The 20,494-nt window shown below is 46.1% G+C and overlaps 1 protein-coding gene across 1 annotated transcript in view; it reads right to left on the bottom strand.

Moving 5' to 3' along the window:
- JDP2 (Jun dimerization protein 2) overlaps positions 1-20,272 on the bottom strand; it is a 42,811-nt gene extending 22,539 nt beyond the window's left edge. The window contains exon 1 of the mRNA XM_007941354.2: positions 20,069-20,272. Within this exon, the coding sequence (XP_007939545.1) occupies positions 20,069-20,269 (201 nt within the window). The 5' untranslated portion in view covers positions 20,270-20,272. The remainder of the gene's footprint in view (positions 1-20,068) is intronic.
- Between the last annotated feature and the right edge of the window lie 222 nt (positions 20,273-20,494).

Genomic DNA, 20,494 nt, shown 5'->3' on the forward strand with positions numbered 1-20,494 from the left:
CCACTATAACTGCCTCCTAAGAAGTCTACTGACCCTGCAGGACTACCCTCCATCCCATCCCAGTTGCTAGCCTGCAGGGGCTCCCCAGCATCCTCAGGATAAAGTCCAAGCCCGTTACTATGCCAAACAAGGTTCCTTGTAACTTGCTTCCACTCCCGTCTTACCTCTAGTCTAACCAAACCCTACTCCGTGTTCCTGAGTCTGTCTCTCTAGATCTCCTACTTTCTTTGACCTCCATGCCTTTGCTCCTGCTGGCCCCTTGGCTTACTTCTCATCCTGTTCTTTAGCTTGCACATCACCTCCTACAGGAAGTCCTCCCTGAATCTCATTCCCTCTAGTCTGGGGAGATGTCCCCCAGCTCTGGCCTCCCACCAAACCCTGAGCTTCTCCAAGCTCCTGCCGAGCTGTGTTATATCATTAGTCCCTATCTCCTCCGCTAGACTGGGAGTTTCCAGGACGGCAAAGTCTGTGTCTTGCTATGTTTTGTGTGCTCACCACCTTGCAGAGTTTGTGGCAAGTGGTAGAGCTCAGTAAATGTTTGCTCAAAGGAAGGAATCCCTGGGTGGTGCAAATGGTTAAGTGCTTGGCCACGAATCAAAAGGTTGGCAATTCAAATCCACTCAGAGGAGCTTTGGAAGAAAGGCCTGAGGACCTCCTTCTGAAAGATCACTGCATTGACAACCCTATGGAGTGCAGTTCCACTGGGAAACACACGGGGTCACTGAGTCAGAACTGACTCAACAGTGTCTCTGCTTGCTTGTTTTTAGGAGGAGGAAAGGAGGCCTGAGCACAGAGTTGGTGACTTGCCCAAGAACCCTGATTCCCGGCTCAGTGTTCTTTCCACCTCACTCCAACCGTCCCAAACCCCAATATAAAATCAAATTCATTCACATATAAGCAAACCCACACACTGGACCCCAGGCTCAGTCAAAACATCAAACCAGCCCAGCCAACCACAAAGTGAAGGCTCTGGACAAGAGCTGGCAAAGGCAAGGGCTTCTTGTGCCAAGATGGCTCACTCAGCTCTCCCGGCCCCAGGTACAGGTGGATGAGCGAGGGCCTCCCTGCACCAGCTTCTGTAGGCAGCGGCAGGGAGCGCTGGGGCTGTGCCCTGCTCCATCCAGAGGTTCCAGAACTGAGAAGACCAGAGATCCTAGATGTGCTTTGTGTCCTTGGGCAAGGGACCTCAGATTCAGAGAAGGGAAGTGAGCCTGGTGAGTGGGTCCCACAGTGGCAGGACCAAACCAGGACGCCACTGCTGTCTGAATGGAAAGCCTGACCCCCTGCCATCGCTGATCTCTCAGGACAGCTGAGTTACAGGGGACTCACATCTCCTCACATCTCGGCAATAAAGCATTTCTCTGACTTTGGCCCTCCCAACCACCCTTGCCCACAGCAAAAACCTTCCTTTGGGTGGAGAGAATCCATTCAACAATAAGCCACAGAGACATAGGGTTGGTTTATATGGATGTGGAATGGGAACGGGCTTCTCTGTCAAAACACAATGGAGAACAGTCTGAGTCCACTGCTAAGAAAAGACAGCATTGTGTTTGGAACAATCGGAAAAAGCCAGCTGGGCTGGGTGATACCCAGTGCAGACAGACCTGCTTAGGAAAGCAAACACTTACTACGAAAACGAGAGAGAGTCCCAGAAAACGGGCAGGATCACCTTGGCACAGACAGAAAGCCTAACATCGAGAAGAGCCGACGATTGCCGGAAACCCTTTGGCTGAAGGAGAGCTATTTGGAGAATGATGGCTTTTGATAAAATATGTCTATTCTGGGCCTGATTCAGATTTATGCTTCAGTGGGATTTGGTTTCTCACTAGGCAGGCAATCAATCTATTTTCTTGCCCAATTGACAATCACTTCAAAAGATGAGAAAAAGAAAGGAACAGTGGCTCCCCTGAGATTTGATCCACCCTCAAAAGACCAGGAAGAATCACAATATCTGTGGCCGGGAAAAAATCTGTTTTCTCTGCAAAAAATGTTTTGAGCCTATCAACGCAATCATACAGTTGAAACTCATTCTTCAGTTAAAAAAAAAAAAAAAGCAATGTAACATGTCTCAATGGCGTGATGGCAAAAAACTGAGTGACATGAGCCTGTGCAAAATTACTCCATCTGCAACAAAACAGCACCGCTGCCGTCGTCCGCAATATTCATGAACAGGGCTGTTGAGAAAGTCCTGAGTTGGCCAAAGGAAGCACATTTCAAGTACCATCCTATGAAAGCCTTGGGAAGCCATTTGTCTTTCAACACGAAGGTGAAAAACAAGGTCCTTGGCTTAATTATTCTCCACCAACACAGTTCTGTTTCATCTGTATTCAGGGTGTGCAGCTAAAACGCAGATTTCAGCCAATTTATTTCAGGCACAAAGCACAGCTAACAGACAAATTGCCGTGGAGAACGGCGACCTCTGCTTCCCGGGTACAGAATGCCAGCTCACAAAAACCACACCACGGTGACATGGCCGAATGAATGCATAGCCAGGGATACCTGGTCCGGAGGATGGAAGGTGATTTCACCATGAGTGACGTCATTATTAGGCACCCTCTGGTAGATTCTGACTCATAATGGTCCCATGTAACAGAGAGAACCACCCCATAGGGTTTCCTAAGCTGTAACCACTATTGAAGGAGCTCTGGTTGTGTAGTGGTTAAGGCATTTGGTTGCTAACCAAAAGGTCAGTGGTTTGAACCAACCAGCTGCTCTGTGGAAGAAAGGTAGGGTGGTCTGCTTCCATAAAGATTTATAGCCTTGGAAACCCAGTGGTGGTCACTATGAAGTGACCTGATGGTTGTGAGTTTGGTTTTGGTTTTAGTCTTTATTGGGAGCAGATCAGTCACAAGTCTTTCTCCCACAGAGCTGCTGTGGAGGTTGGAACTACCGATCTTTTAGTTAGCAGTTGAGCACTTAATCTTTGTACCACCCGGGTTCCTTCCATGAGTGACAGATACAAGGAAGTGGGTGTGATTAAAGTTCAGAGAGGGGGTAAAAAAGGGCTTTATAGCACTGAGGCAGGCTAATAGGGGGAGGGTCTCCTCTTACCCAGGGCTATAGAAGGACTTCACAGTTCCCAGACCCAAACCAAACCAAACCAAAACCAACACCAAACTCACTGCCATCGAGTCAGATCCGACTCATAGCAACACTTCCTTGGGTTTCCGAGGCGGTATCACTATGGAAATAGAATGCCCAACCTTCCTTCCAAGGAGTGGGTGGTAGATTTGAACTGCCAGCCTTCTGGTTAGCAGTCAAGTGCCTTAGACACTACACCACCAGAGCTCCTGAAAACTCTAGGCCAGATATAGCAAACGAGGGCTCCTTTGGTGTAGTGCCTAAGGCATTTGACTGCTAACCAGAAGGTTGGAGGTTTAAACCCACCAGCTGCTTTGCAGAAGGAAGATGGAGCAACCTATTTCTGTAAAGATTTACCACCTCGGAAACCCGATGGGGATCGCTATGACTCGGAATCAACTTGATGGCAGTGGGTTTGGTTTTCCAGGTTTTAGCACAAATGGTTAAGCACTCAGCTGCTAACTGAAAGGTCAAGGGTTCGATTTCACCCAGAGGTGCCTCGGAAGAATGGCCTGGTGATACACTTCTGAAAAGTCAGCCACAGAAAACCCTGCGGAGCACTGTTCTACTCAGACGCACACGGGTCGCCATGAACTGGATTCCACTGTACTGCTACTCGTACTGCCTCAGAAACGCAAGGAGAGGTCGCTATGAGTCCAACTCGATGGCACATAACAACAACAACAACAAGCTACTCGGTTGGCTTTGTTTTCAGCTTTGGCAGCAGAACGGCTTATCTGATTCTCTCTTCTAGAACAATAAAGAGCAGCCCTACTGACAAGCTCAGCAGCTGAATTAATTGGGAAGTCCCTTAGGGTGTGAACACAGGCCTGCTGAGGATCTCAAAATGTGGAAAGAACTGGTTTGGAAACGCTAAGGTGTCTGCTGACTCAGAGAGCAGCCCCTGCTTTCCGCAGACCCAGGGACTGCTCGCATTAGTTAATACCTGGGGGCAGGTGGATCCCTCCAGGAAGCTTGAGATCAGCTGTCAGGGAAAATGTGGTGTGAGACCCTCACAACCATTCTCAGATAAGATCAGGGCCAGCCAGAGCTGGAAGGGAAGCTGGAGGTCAACTACCATGAAGGGAGTTACCAGAATTCCCTCGGGAGCTTGCTACATGGTAGATAGCTGTGTTCTAATTTGCCCTAAACCTCTGATTTAGGAGGTCTGGGGAGAGACCCAAGAACCTGAACTAACGAGCTCCTAAATGTCGTGCCTGCTCTGCAGAGCCCACTCTGAGGAGTCCCGATATAAACCAGTGGATTTCAAACTGGTTTCAGCAGTAGCAGCCTCTTTTTAAAATGTTACCACCAAATCCTAAATGCTAAAGGTGGTATTTTATTAAAGGGTTCACAATTGTCTCACAGGAGCTCTGGTAGCATAGTGCCTAAGGCACTTGACTGCTAACCAGAGGCTGGCAGTTCAAACCCAACAGCCACTCCTCAGAAGGAAGGTCGGGCAATCTACTTCCATAGAGATACCGCCTTGGAAACCCAAGGAGGGGTCACTATGAGTCGGGTCTGACTCGATGGCACATAACAACAACAATAATTGTCTCACATTTGTCTCACATACTTATTATAATCATTTAATGCAAACAGTAAGATGTGTTTTGTTTGATGTTGTTGTTATCGTTAGGTGCCATCGAGTCGTTTCCGACTCATAGCGACCCCATGCACAGCAGAACAAAACACTGCTCGATCCCGTGCCAGCTCCATGATCTCTGCTATACTTGAGCCCATCGTCGCAGCCACCGTGTCAATCCATCTCGTTGAAGGCCTCCCCCTCTTTCGTCGACCCTCCACCCTACCAAGCATGTATCCTTCTCCAGGGAATGGTCCCTTCTGACAACATGACCAAAATAGGTGAGACGACGTCTGGCCATTCTCACTTCCAAGGAGCATTTCGGGTGCATTTCCTCCAGGACAGATCTGTTAGTTCTTTTAGCAGTCCATGGTACTTTCAGCATTCTTCGCCAGCACCACAACTCAAAAGCATCAACTCTTCTTCGGTCTTCCTTATTCATTGTCCAGCTCTCACATGCATATGAGGCAATTGGAAATATCATGGCTTATGTCAGGCACACCTTAGTCCTCAAGGAGACATCCTTGCTCCTCAGCACTTGAAATAGTTCCTTCGCGGTTGACCTTCCCAATGTTACACATCGTCTAATGTCCTGACTACTGCTTCCATTGGCATCCATTGTAGAACCAAGCAATGTGAATTCTTTGACAACCTCACTCTTCTCTCCATTTATTGTGATACTGCTCATTGGTCCAGTTGTGAGGATTTTTGTTTTCTTTATATTGAGACATAATCCAACCTTCATCAGTAAGTGCCGCAAGTCATCCTCGCTTTCAGCAAGCAAAGTTGTATCGTCTGCATATCTCAGGTTGTTAATGATTCTTCCTCCAATCCTGATGCCACGTTTTTCTTCATATAGTCCAGCTTCTTGGATTATTTGCTCAGCAAATAGACTGAATAAGTGTGGGGAAAGGATACAACCCTGATGCACTCCCTTCTTGATTTTAAACCATGTAGTGTCCTGTTGTTCTGTTCGAATGACAGCCTCCTAGTCAAGGTACATATTACTCATGAGTACAATCAATCAGTCGGATTCGACTCAAAGGCAGTGAGTTTGCTTTTTTTTTTTTTTTTTTGGTTTGTATCAAACAAAATCAATCAAGTTCCTTGATTGTACTCATGAGGAACTTGATTGATTTTGTTTGACACAAACCAAAAAAAAAGCAAACTCACTGCCCTTGAGTCAAATCCGACTCACAGCAACCCCTCCTTGGCTTTCCACGGTGGTATCTCTACAGAAGTAGATTGCCCAGTCTTTCTTCCAAGAGTGGCCATTTGAACCGCCAGCCTTCTGGTTAGCAGTCAAGTGCCTTAGGCACTATGCTACCAGAGCTCCTTTGTTTGATACAAAAACCTTTAAATCAGAGATTATGTGGGACAGTTGCAGGTTGAGACCAGCTTTGGCATCCACAGTATTCCTGCCTTTTGTTTTCTTTGCACAGAACTAAAAAAAAATCCTGATTCACACCGGTGGGTACTTACAAATGGTATAAATCAGTGGTTGGAGAGGTGAGCTGCCTGGATGGTGCAACCAGTGTGCTATCAACTACTAAGCTAAAGGTTAGCGGCTCAAATCCACCCAGTGGAGCTGTGGAAGAAGGGGCTGGTGATCTGCTGTCATAAATATTACAGCCAAGAAAACCCCATGAGGCAGTCCTACTCTCTAACAGATGGGGTCCCCGTGAGTCAGAATTGACTGCACACCGTAGGGAAGGCAGCTATAGAGGGAAGCCATGGCTGGCATGCAGAGACTATAGTTCGGAAGGTTTACTGCAGCCACAGAGCGAAGCACAGCCAAGGAGCTCCAGGGTAGGGCAGGATGTGCACAGCCGCAAGGGGTCACTAACCCCAAAGGAGGCCCAGGCACCTCCCTCGCCTACCGGAATTGTTGGTCCTCCTAGGTCTCCATGCTCCAACCTCAGGCCAAGTTGCCTTGTGCCTTTTGGGTAGAGTGGAGGGGAGACTTGGCTGGCTCCCAAGTTGTTCAGCCAGAGCCTGTGAGAGGACTCAATTTCCCAACACCAAGTCCACGTTGCTGGTGAATCTGGGGATGCCAAAGTAAGAGAAGATTAACACTGCCAAGTAAGAGGCCAGTTGGTAGGGCTGCTTAAAAGCTGATGGTTGATGGGAATCCAGCAATGACCTTAACATTGCAGGAAACATGATAAGGGGTCACACAACACAGCTTGGGGGAAAAGAGAGTTGAAGAGCCTTTTGATTTACAGTTCGTGATAACTGAAACTCGGGCTGCATCGAAACTGCATGAACAACCAAACAACCAGAAACAGGAAGATCTGTTTGCTTCCCTGAAACTCAAGTCATAGGCTCAACACATTGGAAAGGTCCGTCCTATCACTATGGGTGAGCCACTTAGCAACAGACCCACTTCCTAAGAAAGGTCACTTGCTGGCGCCTTGCACTCTCATCAAGGTCATATTTCCACATGGTGCCTCACTTAATCTTCATGATAAAACTGAGTTTCGCTTCCTTGTTTTGTAGGCGGGGAAATTGATGCTCAGAAAGACCAGCGGACTTGTCCGAAGTTGCAGTGGGAAGGAGCAACAAGGCCAGCTTTGAACCCAGAGGCTCGCACCCATACCCAGAGCTCTGCTCAGGCCCAAGAAGCAGCTGCCGGGCCCCCCTGAACACCCAGGCCTCCCTCCTGATCCACAGGCAAAGGACCCTTAAGGAAACAAAGCCGAGCAACAGTTTTCAAATTGATTCTAAAAATTAACTGCATTGTCGACACATTTGAAAAATGAATCGTGACCATATCTTACATTTGTTGTGTGTCTTACTGAGTACCAGGGGTTCTGTGAAAGGCTTTAATCATCACAGCAACACTAGGAGCTAACCCCCAAACCAAACTCACTGCTATCGAGTTGATTCTAGCTCATAGCAATCCTGTAGACAGAGTGGAACTGCCCCGTAGGCCTTCAAAGGCTGTAAACTTTAAAGAAACAGACTGCCTCATCTTTGTCCTATGGAGCGGCTGGAGGGTTCGAAGCACCAACCTTTGGTTAGCAGCCGAATGTTTTAACCACTGCTCCGCCAGAGCCCCTTCACTAGGAGATAGGGACTATGATTATTGCCAGTTTACAGATGGAAAAACTGAAAAGAAGCCACAGAACACCCCTGAGCTTTTCAGAGCTGTCTGATTTCTGCTAAGAACATACAAATCCAGCCATGTTCCTACTACCACTTCTGCAAGGGACCCTGCATTAGGACAACATGGGTGTGACCACTCTATGATGTCAAATGGGAGCTTTAGGCACCTTATGAATGTTCAGGGTATGATGTCAAATAAGACTCAATATTAGAGTTAAAAGGAGCCCTGGTGGAACAATAGTTAAGCACACCAGTGCTAACCAAAAGGTTATTGGTTCAAACCCAACCAGCGGTTCCATGGGATCTGGCCATCTGCTCCTGCAAAGATTACAGTTCTACTCTGTCACATGGGGTCACTGTGAACCGGAACCAACTCAATGGCACCTAACAACAACAATCACAGTTCAACTCATTCATGGCTGCCATTAGTTATCACTTGTCCTTCCTCAAAGTTAATTAAAAAAAAAAAAAAAAAGTTAACAGCTTTAAAAAAATGTGCTAACAAAAGTGATGGAACTAAAGTGGAAATTCAAGATTTCAAAGATGAGTTGGGAGATTCTGTTCCAAGAAGGAACAGATTGGATCTCTCTGCCAAACAAGGATGAGACAGAAAAGGCATCTGAGTCAGGAGGAGGCCAATGCCATTCCAAAGAGCCACAGATTAAAAACCAATTATGCAACACTTGCAAAAAAAAAAAAAAAAATGTCAGTGGGATGCTTTTACATTTTAAATCACTAAAAACGCAAGCATGCTGCAGGCCAACCTTTCCCCAGAGCATCAGCTGGTTTGGAGCAACTTTTTGTGTTCAAGCTAAACACGGATGAAACATCTTGGTCTCTTTATGAACAAATTCTGGGAAGACTAATGATGAGAGTGGACAAGCCTTCCTAGGCCATGATCCATGGATTAAAATTCACACTTCATCTCAGTGTTCTCCCTGGAGGATTAGGGAAATCCCGTAATACGAAATCCGCTAAGAGCTATGTCTTCTCTCAAAAAAAAACCTTACTTCCATCAAGTCAATTCTGACTCATAGCGACCCCCGTTGAGTTTCCAAGGGTGTAAATCTTCATGAAAGTAAACTGCCTAATCTTTCTTCCATCGAGTGGCTGGTGGGTTTGAACCACTGACCTTCTGGTTAGCAGCCAAATGCCTTAAACCATTACACCACCAGAGCTCCTTTGAGTCTCCTCTATTGCTCTGAACAAGAAAAGAATGCAAATCCAGTCACCACATGGAAATATGTGCAGGACACAGCACCAGTTGGAAAGGGTCTAGCCCACGGTGGAATGCACACACTGATCCCTGAAGGTAAAACCCCAGGAATGCTCCCTGACAAGATCAGAAGAGCCTGATGACAGGCAAGCACAATTTAGAGTTGAGTTCCCGAAAGCATCCAAGTCATCTCAGAGTCTACTAAGTAAACAGATTCCCTGGACTCTAACCTCAGAGATTCTGTGGGCCTGGAGTGGGACCTGTTGTTATTGTTGTTGTGTGCCATCGAGTCAGACCCAACTCATAGCGACCCCTTCTTGGGTTTTTGAGGTGGTATCACTATAGAAATAGATTGCCCAACCTTCCTTCTGAGGAGTGGCTCCATATTTTTAAAGACCTTCCCAGATGGTTTTGATGATCAGTCAAGTTTGGGAATGGTTGGTTTGGTTTTCACTGTTCTTTTTTTCCACCTCAAGTTGCTTAAATGCAGTAATAGGAAAAAGAAGAAGAAGAAGAAGAAGCATGCCTTTTGAAGGAAGAATTGAGAGATGTGAAAATCAAGAGACAAAAAGTTTGTGACTCAACAAGTTGATGCAGCTAATTAATGGACCAACCAACAAGCATGTATTAAACATGCAATCCTTGAAAGATATTGAACATGGCTTGATGGAAGTAAATACAAAAGTAAGATGGCTATGTAGGTCCTTGACCTTGGAACCTTACATAGGACACAAACTCAAAAGCAGCCTGGTGACATAGACAATGGGAAACAGGCTGAGTGTAAGGCAGTAGGGAGTAGTAGAGACTGTGATGGACTAAAGGCTGCATGTTAGGACAGTGAGCATCTGCTACTCAGTTCGAGCCTCTTGTTACACATGAAGGTGTGAATCTAGAGTGGCCAGATGTTCTGTTTTTTTTAAAGAAGCCAGAAAGTCCACATTTCTTGACTTTTAAATATAGTAATTCATTCAATTAACAAAAAGTCCACACTGTGAGGGTCAAATAAGATTCATCTATAGGCCGAGGGGATCACAGTTTACAAAGCCACCCAATCCAACCTCCCGTGAATTCCTGAGTTCTCTCTAAAGTGCTGCCGAGTGGAGCAGAGGGGAAGGGGCCCTGTTGACCAAGCTAATTGTGTGTCTGGTGCATGTGTGCAACTTTTTATATTCAGGCTGAACATGGATAAATGTCTTGGGGGTTCTGGCTCCCATTCCCTCCTACTGAGAATGCATTCCTGGCCCAGGAGAGGTGTGGCTGCTACAGCCACTGCAGACCACTTGGAGATGACCCAGGAAGGGCCAAGACCTTCTGGCTAATAGGGACTGGCTGGCTGAAGAGCCCAGCTATAAGGGGCTGCAGAATGAAAAGCAAAGGATGGAAAGCTCTGGAGTAAACCAGAGTGGAAAGTTCTCTTGAAAAGCAATACTGGAAAAGGAGGAAGCAACAGCTCTAAAAATCCCATAACCAAGAATATAATGTCCCCAGATTCCCTGACCAGCCACCAAAATGAGCAGTCTTGGCACTCTCCAATCCTGGGCCTGCTTCCTTTTGCTTCATGATATTGATCACTACCTGATATTTTACATTTTAAAAAAAGGTTCCCACCCAGTTGACCCTGACTCCTGGCGCCCCATATGTGTCAGAGTATATGCTCCATAGAGTTGTTCATGCCGGACTTTTTGGAAGTAGATCTCCAGGTCTTTCTTCTGCGGTACAGCTGGGTGGACTTGAACCTGCAACCTTTTGGTTAGTAGCCAAGCGCTTAACTGTGTGCACCCCCTGTGGATGTTAATTTACTTATTTTCAGACACCTTCCCTGGCCGCCCCAACTACAATACACAAAGAGGACTCTGTCTGCTTTGTTCATGATTCAATTGCTAGTGCCCAGCACAGTACCTGGCACAAAGTAGGTGCTTAACAAATACTTACTGAACAAATGGACTTCAGGCAAGCAGTTTGCACCAAGGTAGTTTAACATTATGTGTTAACCACATAATAACAGCAATATCAGCACAAAACATGTTATAATTTACAAAACCTCTCGTTTACCATAATTCCTCCAATTCTCTTTTACTAAACTGCTTTAGATGTACTCTAAGAGACTGCTGGCCACTGCAAGGCAGATGGCCTAACAGCCAGCTCAGACAGAGCTGCCTACAGCAGCAGCAGCAGCATGTGGGCCTCGTTCTCTCTGGGGTCTGATAGGCCTGAGGCTGCAGAATTGCAGGGCGAAGCACTAATCTGGGCCATGTCATCAAAATGATTGAGCATTATGAGGCCTGGTTCATCTGGCCTCTCAGCCCAGTAAAGCTCTGATTGGAAGCCTGAAAGGACATAGAAGGCGCAGGAGGCATCACAGAGTAAGGTCAAAGCTTTGGCTCTCAAGTCAGACTGCCTGGGCTCATTTCCCAGCTATGTGACTTTGGACCTCTCTTACTCTTGTTGGAAGGAGCCCTGGTAGCACAATGGTTAAAGAGCTCAGCTGCTACCCAAAAGATAGGCTATTCGAACCCACCAGCTGCTCCATGGGAGGAAGATGTGGCAGTCTGCTTCTGTAAAGATTTGCAGCCTTGCAAACTCTATGGGGCAGTTCTACTCTATCCTGTAGCATTGCTATGAGTTTGAATCAACTTGACAGCAGGGAGTTTTAACCCTTGTTGACTTCATTCATAATGTGGGAATAACAACATAACAGTTACTTCATAGGGTTCTTGTGAGAGAGGTAATTCATGAAGACTGCTTAGCACCATGCTTAGTGTATATAGCTCAGTGCAAGTGAGATATGGCTATTACTAGCATCATCACCAGGGAGCCCTGGTGGCACGGCAGTGAAGATTCAGCTGCTAACTAAAAGGTTGGCAGTTCAAACACACCGACTCATTCCACAGGAGGAAGACCTGTGACGTGCTCCCGTAAAGATTACAGCCTAGAAAACCTTACTGGGGAGTTCTACTTTGTGGCACGGGATCACTGTGAGTAGAAACTGACTTGATGGCACACACCAACCACACCATCACTGCCACCATCATTCAGGCCTCAGCTCTGCTACTTTGCAGCAGCGTGACCCTCAGTGACTTAACTTGCCTCCCTACACTTCAAACTTGCCTTCTCTACAAGCCTTCAGTATGGATTTCACCTTAACATAGAGAAAACAAAAATCCTCACAACTGGACAATAAGCAACATCATGATAAATGCTGAAAATACTAAAGTTGTCAAGGATTTCATTTTACTTGGATCACAGCAGTCAAGAGATCAGACATATCGCACTGAGTAAATCTGCTGCAAAAGATCTCTTTAAAGTATTAAAGCGCAAAGATGTCACTTTGAAGACTAAGGTGCACCTGACCCAAGCCATGGTATTTTCAGTAGCCTCATATGCATGTGCAGAAGAACTTATGCATTTGAGTTATGGTGTGTTGTTGTTGTTGTTGTTGTTTGCCATCGAGTCGGCCCCGACTCATAGCGACCCCTCCTTGGGTTTCCGAGGCAGTATCACTACGGAAGTAGGAATGCCCAACCTTCCTTCCGAGGAGTGGCTGGTGGGTTTGAACCGCCAGCCTTCTGGTTAGCAGTCAAGTGCCTTAGCCACTATGCTACCAGAGCTCCTTATGGTGTGTTAAGAATAGCAAGTATACCATGGACTGCCAGAAGAATAAACAAATCTGTCCTGGAAGAAGTGCAGCTGGAATACTCCTTAAGGGTAAGAATGGTCAGGCTTTGTCTCTTACACTTTGGTCAGATTGTCAGGAGCAACCAGTCCCTGGAGAAGTACATCATGCTAGGTAAAGCAGAGTCTCAGTGAAAAAGGAGAAGCCCCTCAGCCAGTTGGACTGGCACAGTGGCTGCACCGATGGGCTCAAGCACAGCACCAACTGTGAGGATGGTGCGGGACTGGGCAGTGTTTTGTTCTCTTGCACATAAGGTTGCTGTGAGTTGAAACTGACCCGACAGTACCTACAACAACAACAAAAGGGGGGATAACCTGGTCAACAGGAAGGGTAAGGAGCAGATGAGAACAGGTATATTAGGCATTTAGCACAGGACCAGGGACATATTAAATATTTAATAAATGTGGGCAAGGAGCTTATTTCACCACTTGTCTGTCAGTTTGTCATATTGTGGTGGCTTGCACGTGGTTGTGATGCAGGAAGCTATGTCACCAGCACCTAAAAGACTAGCACCCATGGTGGACAGATTTCAGAGGAGCTTCCAGACTGAGGCAGACTGGGCAGAAGGAACCGGTGACCTAGTTCTGAAAAAATGGGCCAATGAAAACGTTATGGATAGCAATAGAACACCATCTAAAATAGTGCTGAGATGAAACCCTCAGATGAAAATATGACTAGGGAAGAGCTGCTTCCTCAAAGCACAGTTGACCTCAATGTTGTGGATGGAGTAAAGTTTTCAGGACTCTCATTTGTTGATGTGGCATGACTTAAAATGAGAAGAAATAGCTGCAAACATTCCTTAGTAATCAGAACATAGAATGGATGAAATATGGATGATGGAAAACTGGGAATTTTCAAAGATGAAATGGAATGCAAAAAGATCAATATCCTAAGCGTTAATGAGTTGAAATGGACTGATATTGGCCATTTTGAGTTGGACAATGATATGGTCCACTTTACTGGGAAGGACAAATTGAAGAAGAATGGTGTCACATTCAGGAGCTCTAGTAGAGTAATGCCTAAGGCATTTGACTGCTAACCAGAAGGCTGGCAGTTCACACCCACCAGCCAGTCCTTGGAAGGAAGACTGGGCAATCTACTTCCATAGTGATACTGCCTTGGAAACCCAAGGAGGGGTTGCTATGAGTTGGAATTCACTTGACGACCATGAGGTTTTTTTTTTTTGGTTTGGTGTCATATTCATCATCAAAAAGAACATTTCAAGATCTATGATGAAGTACAATGCTGTCTGTGATAGGATAATATCTATATACCTACAAGGAAGATCAGTTAATACAACTATTATTCAAATTCATACACCAACCACCAAAGCCAATGAGAAAAAAATTTAAGAGTTTTACCAACTTCTGCAGTTTGAAATTGATCAAACATGCAATCAATTCTGCATTGATAATTAATGGCAATTGGAATGTGAAAGCTGGAAACAAAGAAGGATCGGCAGCTGGAAAATATAGTCTTGGTGATAGGAATGGCACTGGAGATCATATGATGGAATTTTGCAAAACCAATGATTTATTCATTGCAAATACTTTTTTCAACAACATAAATGGTGACTATACATGTGGACCTCACCAGATGGAATATACAGAAATCAAACTGATTACACGTTAGAGAAGCTGAGTATCATCTGTTGGAACAAGGCCAGTGGCCAACTGCAGAACAATCATCAATTGCTCATATGCATGTTGAAGTTGAAGCTGAAGAAAATGAAAACAAGTCCACAAGAGCCAAAGCAGAACCTTGAGTATATACCACTTGAATTTAGAGACGATCTCAAAAATAAGTTTGACACATTAAACGCTAATGACTGAAAACCAGATAAATTGTGGGATAATATCAAGAACATCATACATGAAGAGAGCAAAAGGTCATTAAAAAGAAAAAAAAAAAAAAGACCATAATGAATGTCAGTAGAGTCTCTGAAACTCTGAAGCAGTCTCAAACGTAGAGAGCTAAAGTGAAAGGAAGAAATGAAGTAAAAGAGCTGAACAGAAATCTCTAACAAGAGTTAGAAAATCAAAAAGGAAGAACACGCTCAGCATTTCTCAAGCTGAAAGAACTGAAGAAAAAATTCAAGCCTCAAGTTGCAATACTGAAGGATTCTACAGACAAAAGAGTGAATGATGCAGGAAGCATCAAAAGAAGATGAAAAGAATACATAGGGTCACTGTACCAAAAAGAGTTAATTGGTCAATGTTCAGCCATTTCAGGAGTTAACACATAATCAAGAACCAACGGCACTAAAGGAAGAAGTCCCAGCTTCACTGAAGGCATTGGCAAAAGACAAGCCTCCAGGAACTGAAGAAATACCCATTGAGATGTTTCAACAAATAGATGAAATGCTGGAAGTGCTCACTCCCCTATGCCAAGAAATTTGGAAGATAGCTACCTGGCCAACTGACTGGAAGAGATGCCTATCTGTGCCCATTCCAAAGAAAGGTGATCCCACAGAATGCAGAAATTATGGAACAATATCATACCCAAGTAAAATTTTGCTGAAGAGAATCAAAAAAGGCGGTAGCAGTTCATCAACAGGACCTGCCAGAAACTCCAACCAGATTCAGAAGAGGGCGTGGAAGCAGAGATTTCATTGCTGACGTCATATGGATTTTGGCTAAGAGTAGAGAATACCAGAGAGACGTTGTCTATGTCCTGTTGGCCACGCAAAGGCATCCAGCTATATGCCTCATAACCCATCATGGACAACACTGCGAAGAATGGAAATTCCAGAACACTTATTGTGCTCATGTGGAACCTGTACACAAACCAAGAGGCCAAAGAACAAAACAAGGGCATACCGCATGGTTTAAAATCAGAAAAGACATGTGTCAGGGTTGTATCCTTTCACCACACTTAATCTATGTGCTGAGCAAATAATCTGAGAAATTGGACTATTTGAAGAAGAAAACACATAGATCTTCCCCCATCAGGATTGGAGGAAGACTCATTAACAACACACAATTAACAAATACACAGATGATACAACCCTACTGTTCTGGTTCCCTAGTGCCGCTCTGACAGGAATATATCACAAATGGGATGGACTTAACAAACAGGAGTTTATTCTCTTACAGTTTGGAGTCTTTAAGTCTGAGTTCAAAGTGCCAGGCTCTAGGGGCTGGGTGAAAGCCCCTCAACCTTGGGGTTCAGCTTTGCCTCCAGCTCCCGGCCCACTGAACCTAGAGGTTTTTCTTCACTCAGACAGCTGCTGGCTGCTGAGGCTGCCAAGCCCAAGGATGACAAGTAAAAAGGCACACTTCCAATGTTACCAACCACACAGCAGGCCATTAACTCAACTCCATTTTAAGTCCCAAGGTCAGCAGAGCAAGGTCAGGCTGCTGAACAATGACATGGCTACCTGCAGGGTCCAAGCATGCCATAGGCTAGAGACCATTGACCAAGGCTTCTGCTTAAATACAGGAAGCAAACCACATTCCCTAAGGCAGCTACTCAGCTGCTCTCAGTAGATTCCACCCTGGAGTTGATTACCAGTCTCATCATGGGGAATACTACATCCAGCTGCCCAGCCACTCAACCAGGCCCAGCCAAGTTGACACACAAACTGAACTACCACACTTACTTTCTGAAAGTGAACAGGACTTAAAACACTTACTGATGAAGATCAAAGACTACAGCCTGGAGTATGGATTATATCTCAACATAAAGAAAATAAAAATCCTCACAACTGGACAATAAGCAACATCACGATAAATGCTTAAAATACTGAAGTTGTCAATGATTTCATTTTACTTGGATCCACCATCAATGCCCATGGAAGCAGCAGTCAAGAAATCAGACAATGGATTGCACTGGACAAATCTGCTAAATCTGTAAAGTGTTAAAAGCAAAGATATCACTGTAAGGACTAAGGTGCACCTGACCCAAGTCATGGTATTTTCAGTCACCTCATATACATATACATGCAAAAGCTAGACAATGAATAAGGAAGATCAAAGAACTGATGCATTTGAATTATAGTATTGGCGAAGGTTCTTGAATATACCACGGACTGCCAGAAAAATGACTGAATCTGTCCTGGAAGAAGTGCAGCCAGAATGCTCCTTAGAAGCGAGGATGGTGAGATTTCATCTCAAATACTCTGGATGTGTTATCAGGAAGGACCAGACCCTGGAGAAGCACATCATACTTGGTAACGCAGAGAGCGGAAAAAGAGGAAGACCCTCAACAAGAATGGATTGACACAGTGGCTTGCAGCAGTGGATTCAAATGTAAAAGCAATGATTTTGAGGCTGGCACAGGACCAGGAAGTGTTTTGTTCTACTGTCCATGGGGTTGCTTTGAGTTGGAGCTACTCAACAGCACCTAACAGAAGCAAAAGTAGACTTTCACTAGTCTAAAGTGACAATTTAAATCCACTAGAGGCAGTTTGCCACATGCAAATAAGCCTTCAGAAAATGGGGTTTCTCAGCTGCAGGTTTCTCTTCTCATCCCCTTATTTTTTAATTGCTCTAAAACTTAGCATGCCTGCCCCCCTTGAGTCCAACCTTGGAGCGTTTGGAGGTCAGCTCCCATTCAGGGCTGTCCTTATTCGACAAAGCGGAATCTCTACTGCCCTGTCCTGCCTCTCCACCCTCACAAACCTGCAGGCTGACAACGAGGCAGAGGACATGCAAATAGGCCCTAAAAATGGCTTGTTATTTTCACAGCCTAGATAGTGAGCATTTGTGGGTGCCTGTGAGGACAGGACGTCACTGTCAGATACAGGGCATATGCCACAAATTTGGGGTGTCTGTGAAATGTAAAAATACCCTACCCAAATAAAGGTCTTTTCCAAAAAAAGGAAGCTCCTCCAGCACCTTTTGCAGAGGCGAGAGAGGGTGATTCTGCCCCCCTCCCAGGCAAATCCCAGCTGGGCCAGCCCCTGCCCGAGGCACCTGGCTCTTCATCAACCCCACTGACTCAGCACTCCCATGAAGCTGCTCACCTAGTAGCCTTCAATGTCCTCTACACTGTGGAACAACTTAGAAATGGATCATTTCAAGTTAGGGGGCCGGAAACACGGAAAGCAGAGGGCCAAATGACAGGAGTCCTCATAAAGAATGAAAAAACCCAACTCACTGCCATCAAGTGGATTCTGACTCACAGCAACCCCCATTGGGTTTCTGAGGCTGTAAATCTTTACAGAAGTAGATAGCCCCATCTCCTTTCTGCAGAGCAGCTGGTGGGTTTGAACCACTGACTTTCTGGTTAGCAGCCAAATGCCTTATCCACGATGCCACCAGAGCTTCTTTGGTTTCATGAAGACTACAGAACTCAATAGCCAAGAAGTGCTACCAACAGTGTGCTGGTTTCCAGTCAATTCAGAAGCATATAATTACAGTCACTCTCATCTTGTGATCAACAGTCTTTAGTGAGCACCTACAATGCACCTAATCTAGGTGTCTTGAGCTTAAATGTCAGGGTCAGGCAGTTAAGACATATGAAGGCAGCCAGGGTAGCAAAAGTGAAAATAAGAGCGGAAGCAGAATGGAGACAATAGGGAGGTGTGGGGGCCGGCGGCAAAGTGGAGAGAGGAGTGAAGTGGGCCTCTCCATTCCATTCAGCTGCTGTCATGCGAGAACAGGGCACCATGTCACCAGATCATCCAATTTTTTAACCAAAGATTAAAATCCACATTTTCAAGTGAAACGTTGGTTCAGGTTTCTTTCAAACACTATGTGGGCCAAACAAAACACTTCTGAGAGCCAGATCGAACCTGCAAATGGCCAGTTTGCAATCCTGGCCAAAGCCCCAGCAGCCCACACCCTTCTTTCCAGTGTTTAGGGTACCCAAGGTGGGGTGCGGGTAGAGCAGTAGTTGCATAATGCACCCAACTTTCCCCTTCCGGTACCCAGCCACCTTGCTCATTCAAAAGTCCCTCCCTCACGGGGGTCAGGCTTAGTGGACACTGTGCTTGGAGCATCTGTTAAGGGGGATGGAAAAATTTAGGAGCAGGTAAGGGTGATGGTTGAACAACATGATAAACATAACTAGTATCAGTAAGCTGTACCTGTGACGATTGCTGAAATGTCAAATGTTTTGTTATATATATATCTACCACAATCGCAAAGAGCTTCCCTCAGAAACTTCCAAGCCTCCCTGCTCCGTCCTATGACGAGCCCCCATCCAGACACTCCTCTGCCTGACCACTCCCAGCCCGGCAGAGCTGCTGGACCCTTGATGCTCAGTTGCTTCCCCTGCCCTCCACACCCCAGCCACCTTTCCACCTCCACCACTGGCCCCCTCTGCCTTCCAACTGGGCAGCTACTCTTTCAGGCTATCAAGAAATGGCTTTGCCGAGGGGCACATCAGGGGTGGGAGTGCCAGGCCTGGGCAAGTAGCTGGGGGCGTGGACAGCACCAACGCTAAGCCAGCTGGGAACTCCTCACCAGTCCCCAGAGAAAAGCTGTTCTTCCACAAGTAAGACTCGTGAGAGCTGCAGCTGCAAGGGGCTACAGTGGGGTTACTCTGGGGGTCGGGGTTTTACAAACCCCATCTATGGAACCCCACGCTGGGTGACTAAGGTCATGACCAGTTCTGCTTGGGAAGGGAGGCCACGTCACCCTTCTTCCAAATTCCCTCATTCAGCTCCCGGCTGGGGCCAGATGGGTGGGGGCAATGATGTCACTAGTAATATGATTTTTAAAGATAAGCCAATACTATTGGCATCCCATGCTTTTTTTGTGGGGCTTTTTTTTGAGTTTGTAATTGCTTTTTCTTTATTTTCTGGGAGTAACACTATTTATACCAATCATTTCACAGTCAAATGAGAGTGAGCATTTTACCAGTTCTAGTAAAAGGTTGACAGTGGGCAGTCATATAGATTCTTTTACACCCCACTCTTTTTTAGAGGAGCCCTGGTGCATTCCAGCATGTGTCCACTGCCACCATCTCCCCTGATGCTCACAACACCCCAGAGAGATGGCCATAATATTACTGGTCATTATTATCATCATCCTTCTCTGAACCCTTGAAGAGCCATAGACAGGTTAAGTAGTCTGCTTAACCAGCCCAGTGCTTCCCAGACTTGAATGTATCCAGAAGGCTGGCGGTTCAAACCCACCAACCACTCCTCAGAAAGAAGGAGTAATCTACTTCTGTAATGATACCACCTCAGAAACCCAAGCAGGGGTTGTTATGAGCTGGATCTGACTTGTGTGTGTGTGTGTGTGTGTGTGTGTGTGTGTGTATCCCCAGGGGACTCTTCAAATGCAGATTGTGATTCAGAAGGTCTGAGGTGAGGCCTGGGATTCTGCACTTTTAATAAGCTATAGGTCAGACACAGGTGATCCTCACACCCCCCTTTGGGCAGCAAAGCGAATGAAGGCCAGAGCTGGGGCACCTCTGTCCCCAGCTTCTGCCTGAGCTAACATGGCTGGCTCACCTCACTTTTCACTGGTTGAGGTCTCTTGCCCAGTTTCACCTCCAGGAAGTGCAAGGGGGTGATCATGGCACTGATGTTGCGGATGTCGGCGTATTTCAGCTCCTCCGTGGTCAGAGCTGAGCTGGGAAGGCCAGTTAGGGGGCCGAGCCCTGGCAGAGAGCCTGCAGTCACAGAAGGGTCCGGAATCTGCCCAGGCATCATAGCAGGAGGAGCGGCAGTCCAGCCTGGAGACGGAGGGAGAAGAGCGGGAACACAGCTGTCAGCCAGGTAAAGGGTTCCACGCGGAGCTTACGACGCCATGTCTTGCCAGGACCTGGTCCCTTCTTTCACCACGGTGCCCCACCCACTTGCTCTTCCCACCCTTAAGTCTATCCTGTTATACAGGAAAACTTGACCAAATAATTCACACCAAGGTTATAGTTGGTG

Source organism: Orycteropus afer, unplaced genomic scaffold, assembly GCF_000298275.1.
Source record: "Orycteropus afer afer isolate SDZICR_OR568_19922 unplaced genomic scaffold, OryAfe1.0 scaffold00079, whole genome shotgun sequence".
Taxonomy (NCBI): Eukaryota; Metazoa; Chordata; class Mammalia; order Tubulidentata; family Orycteropodidae; genus Orycteropus; species Orycteropus afer.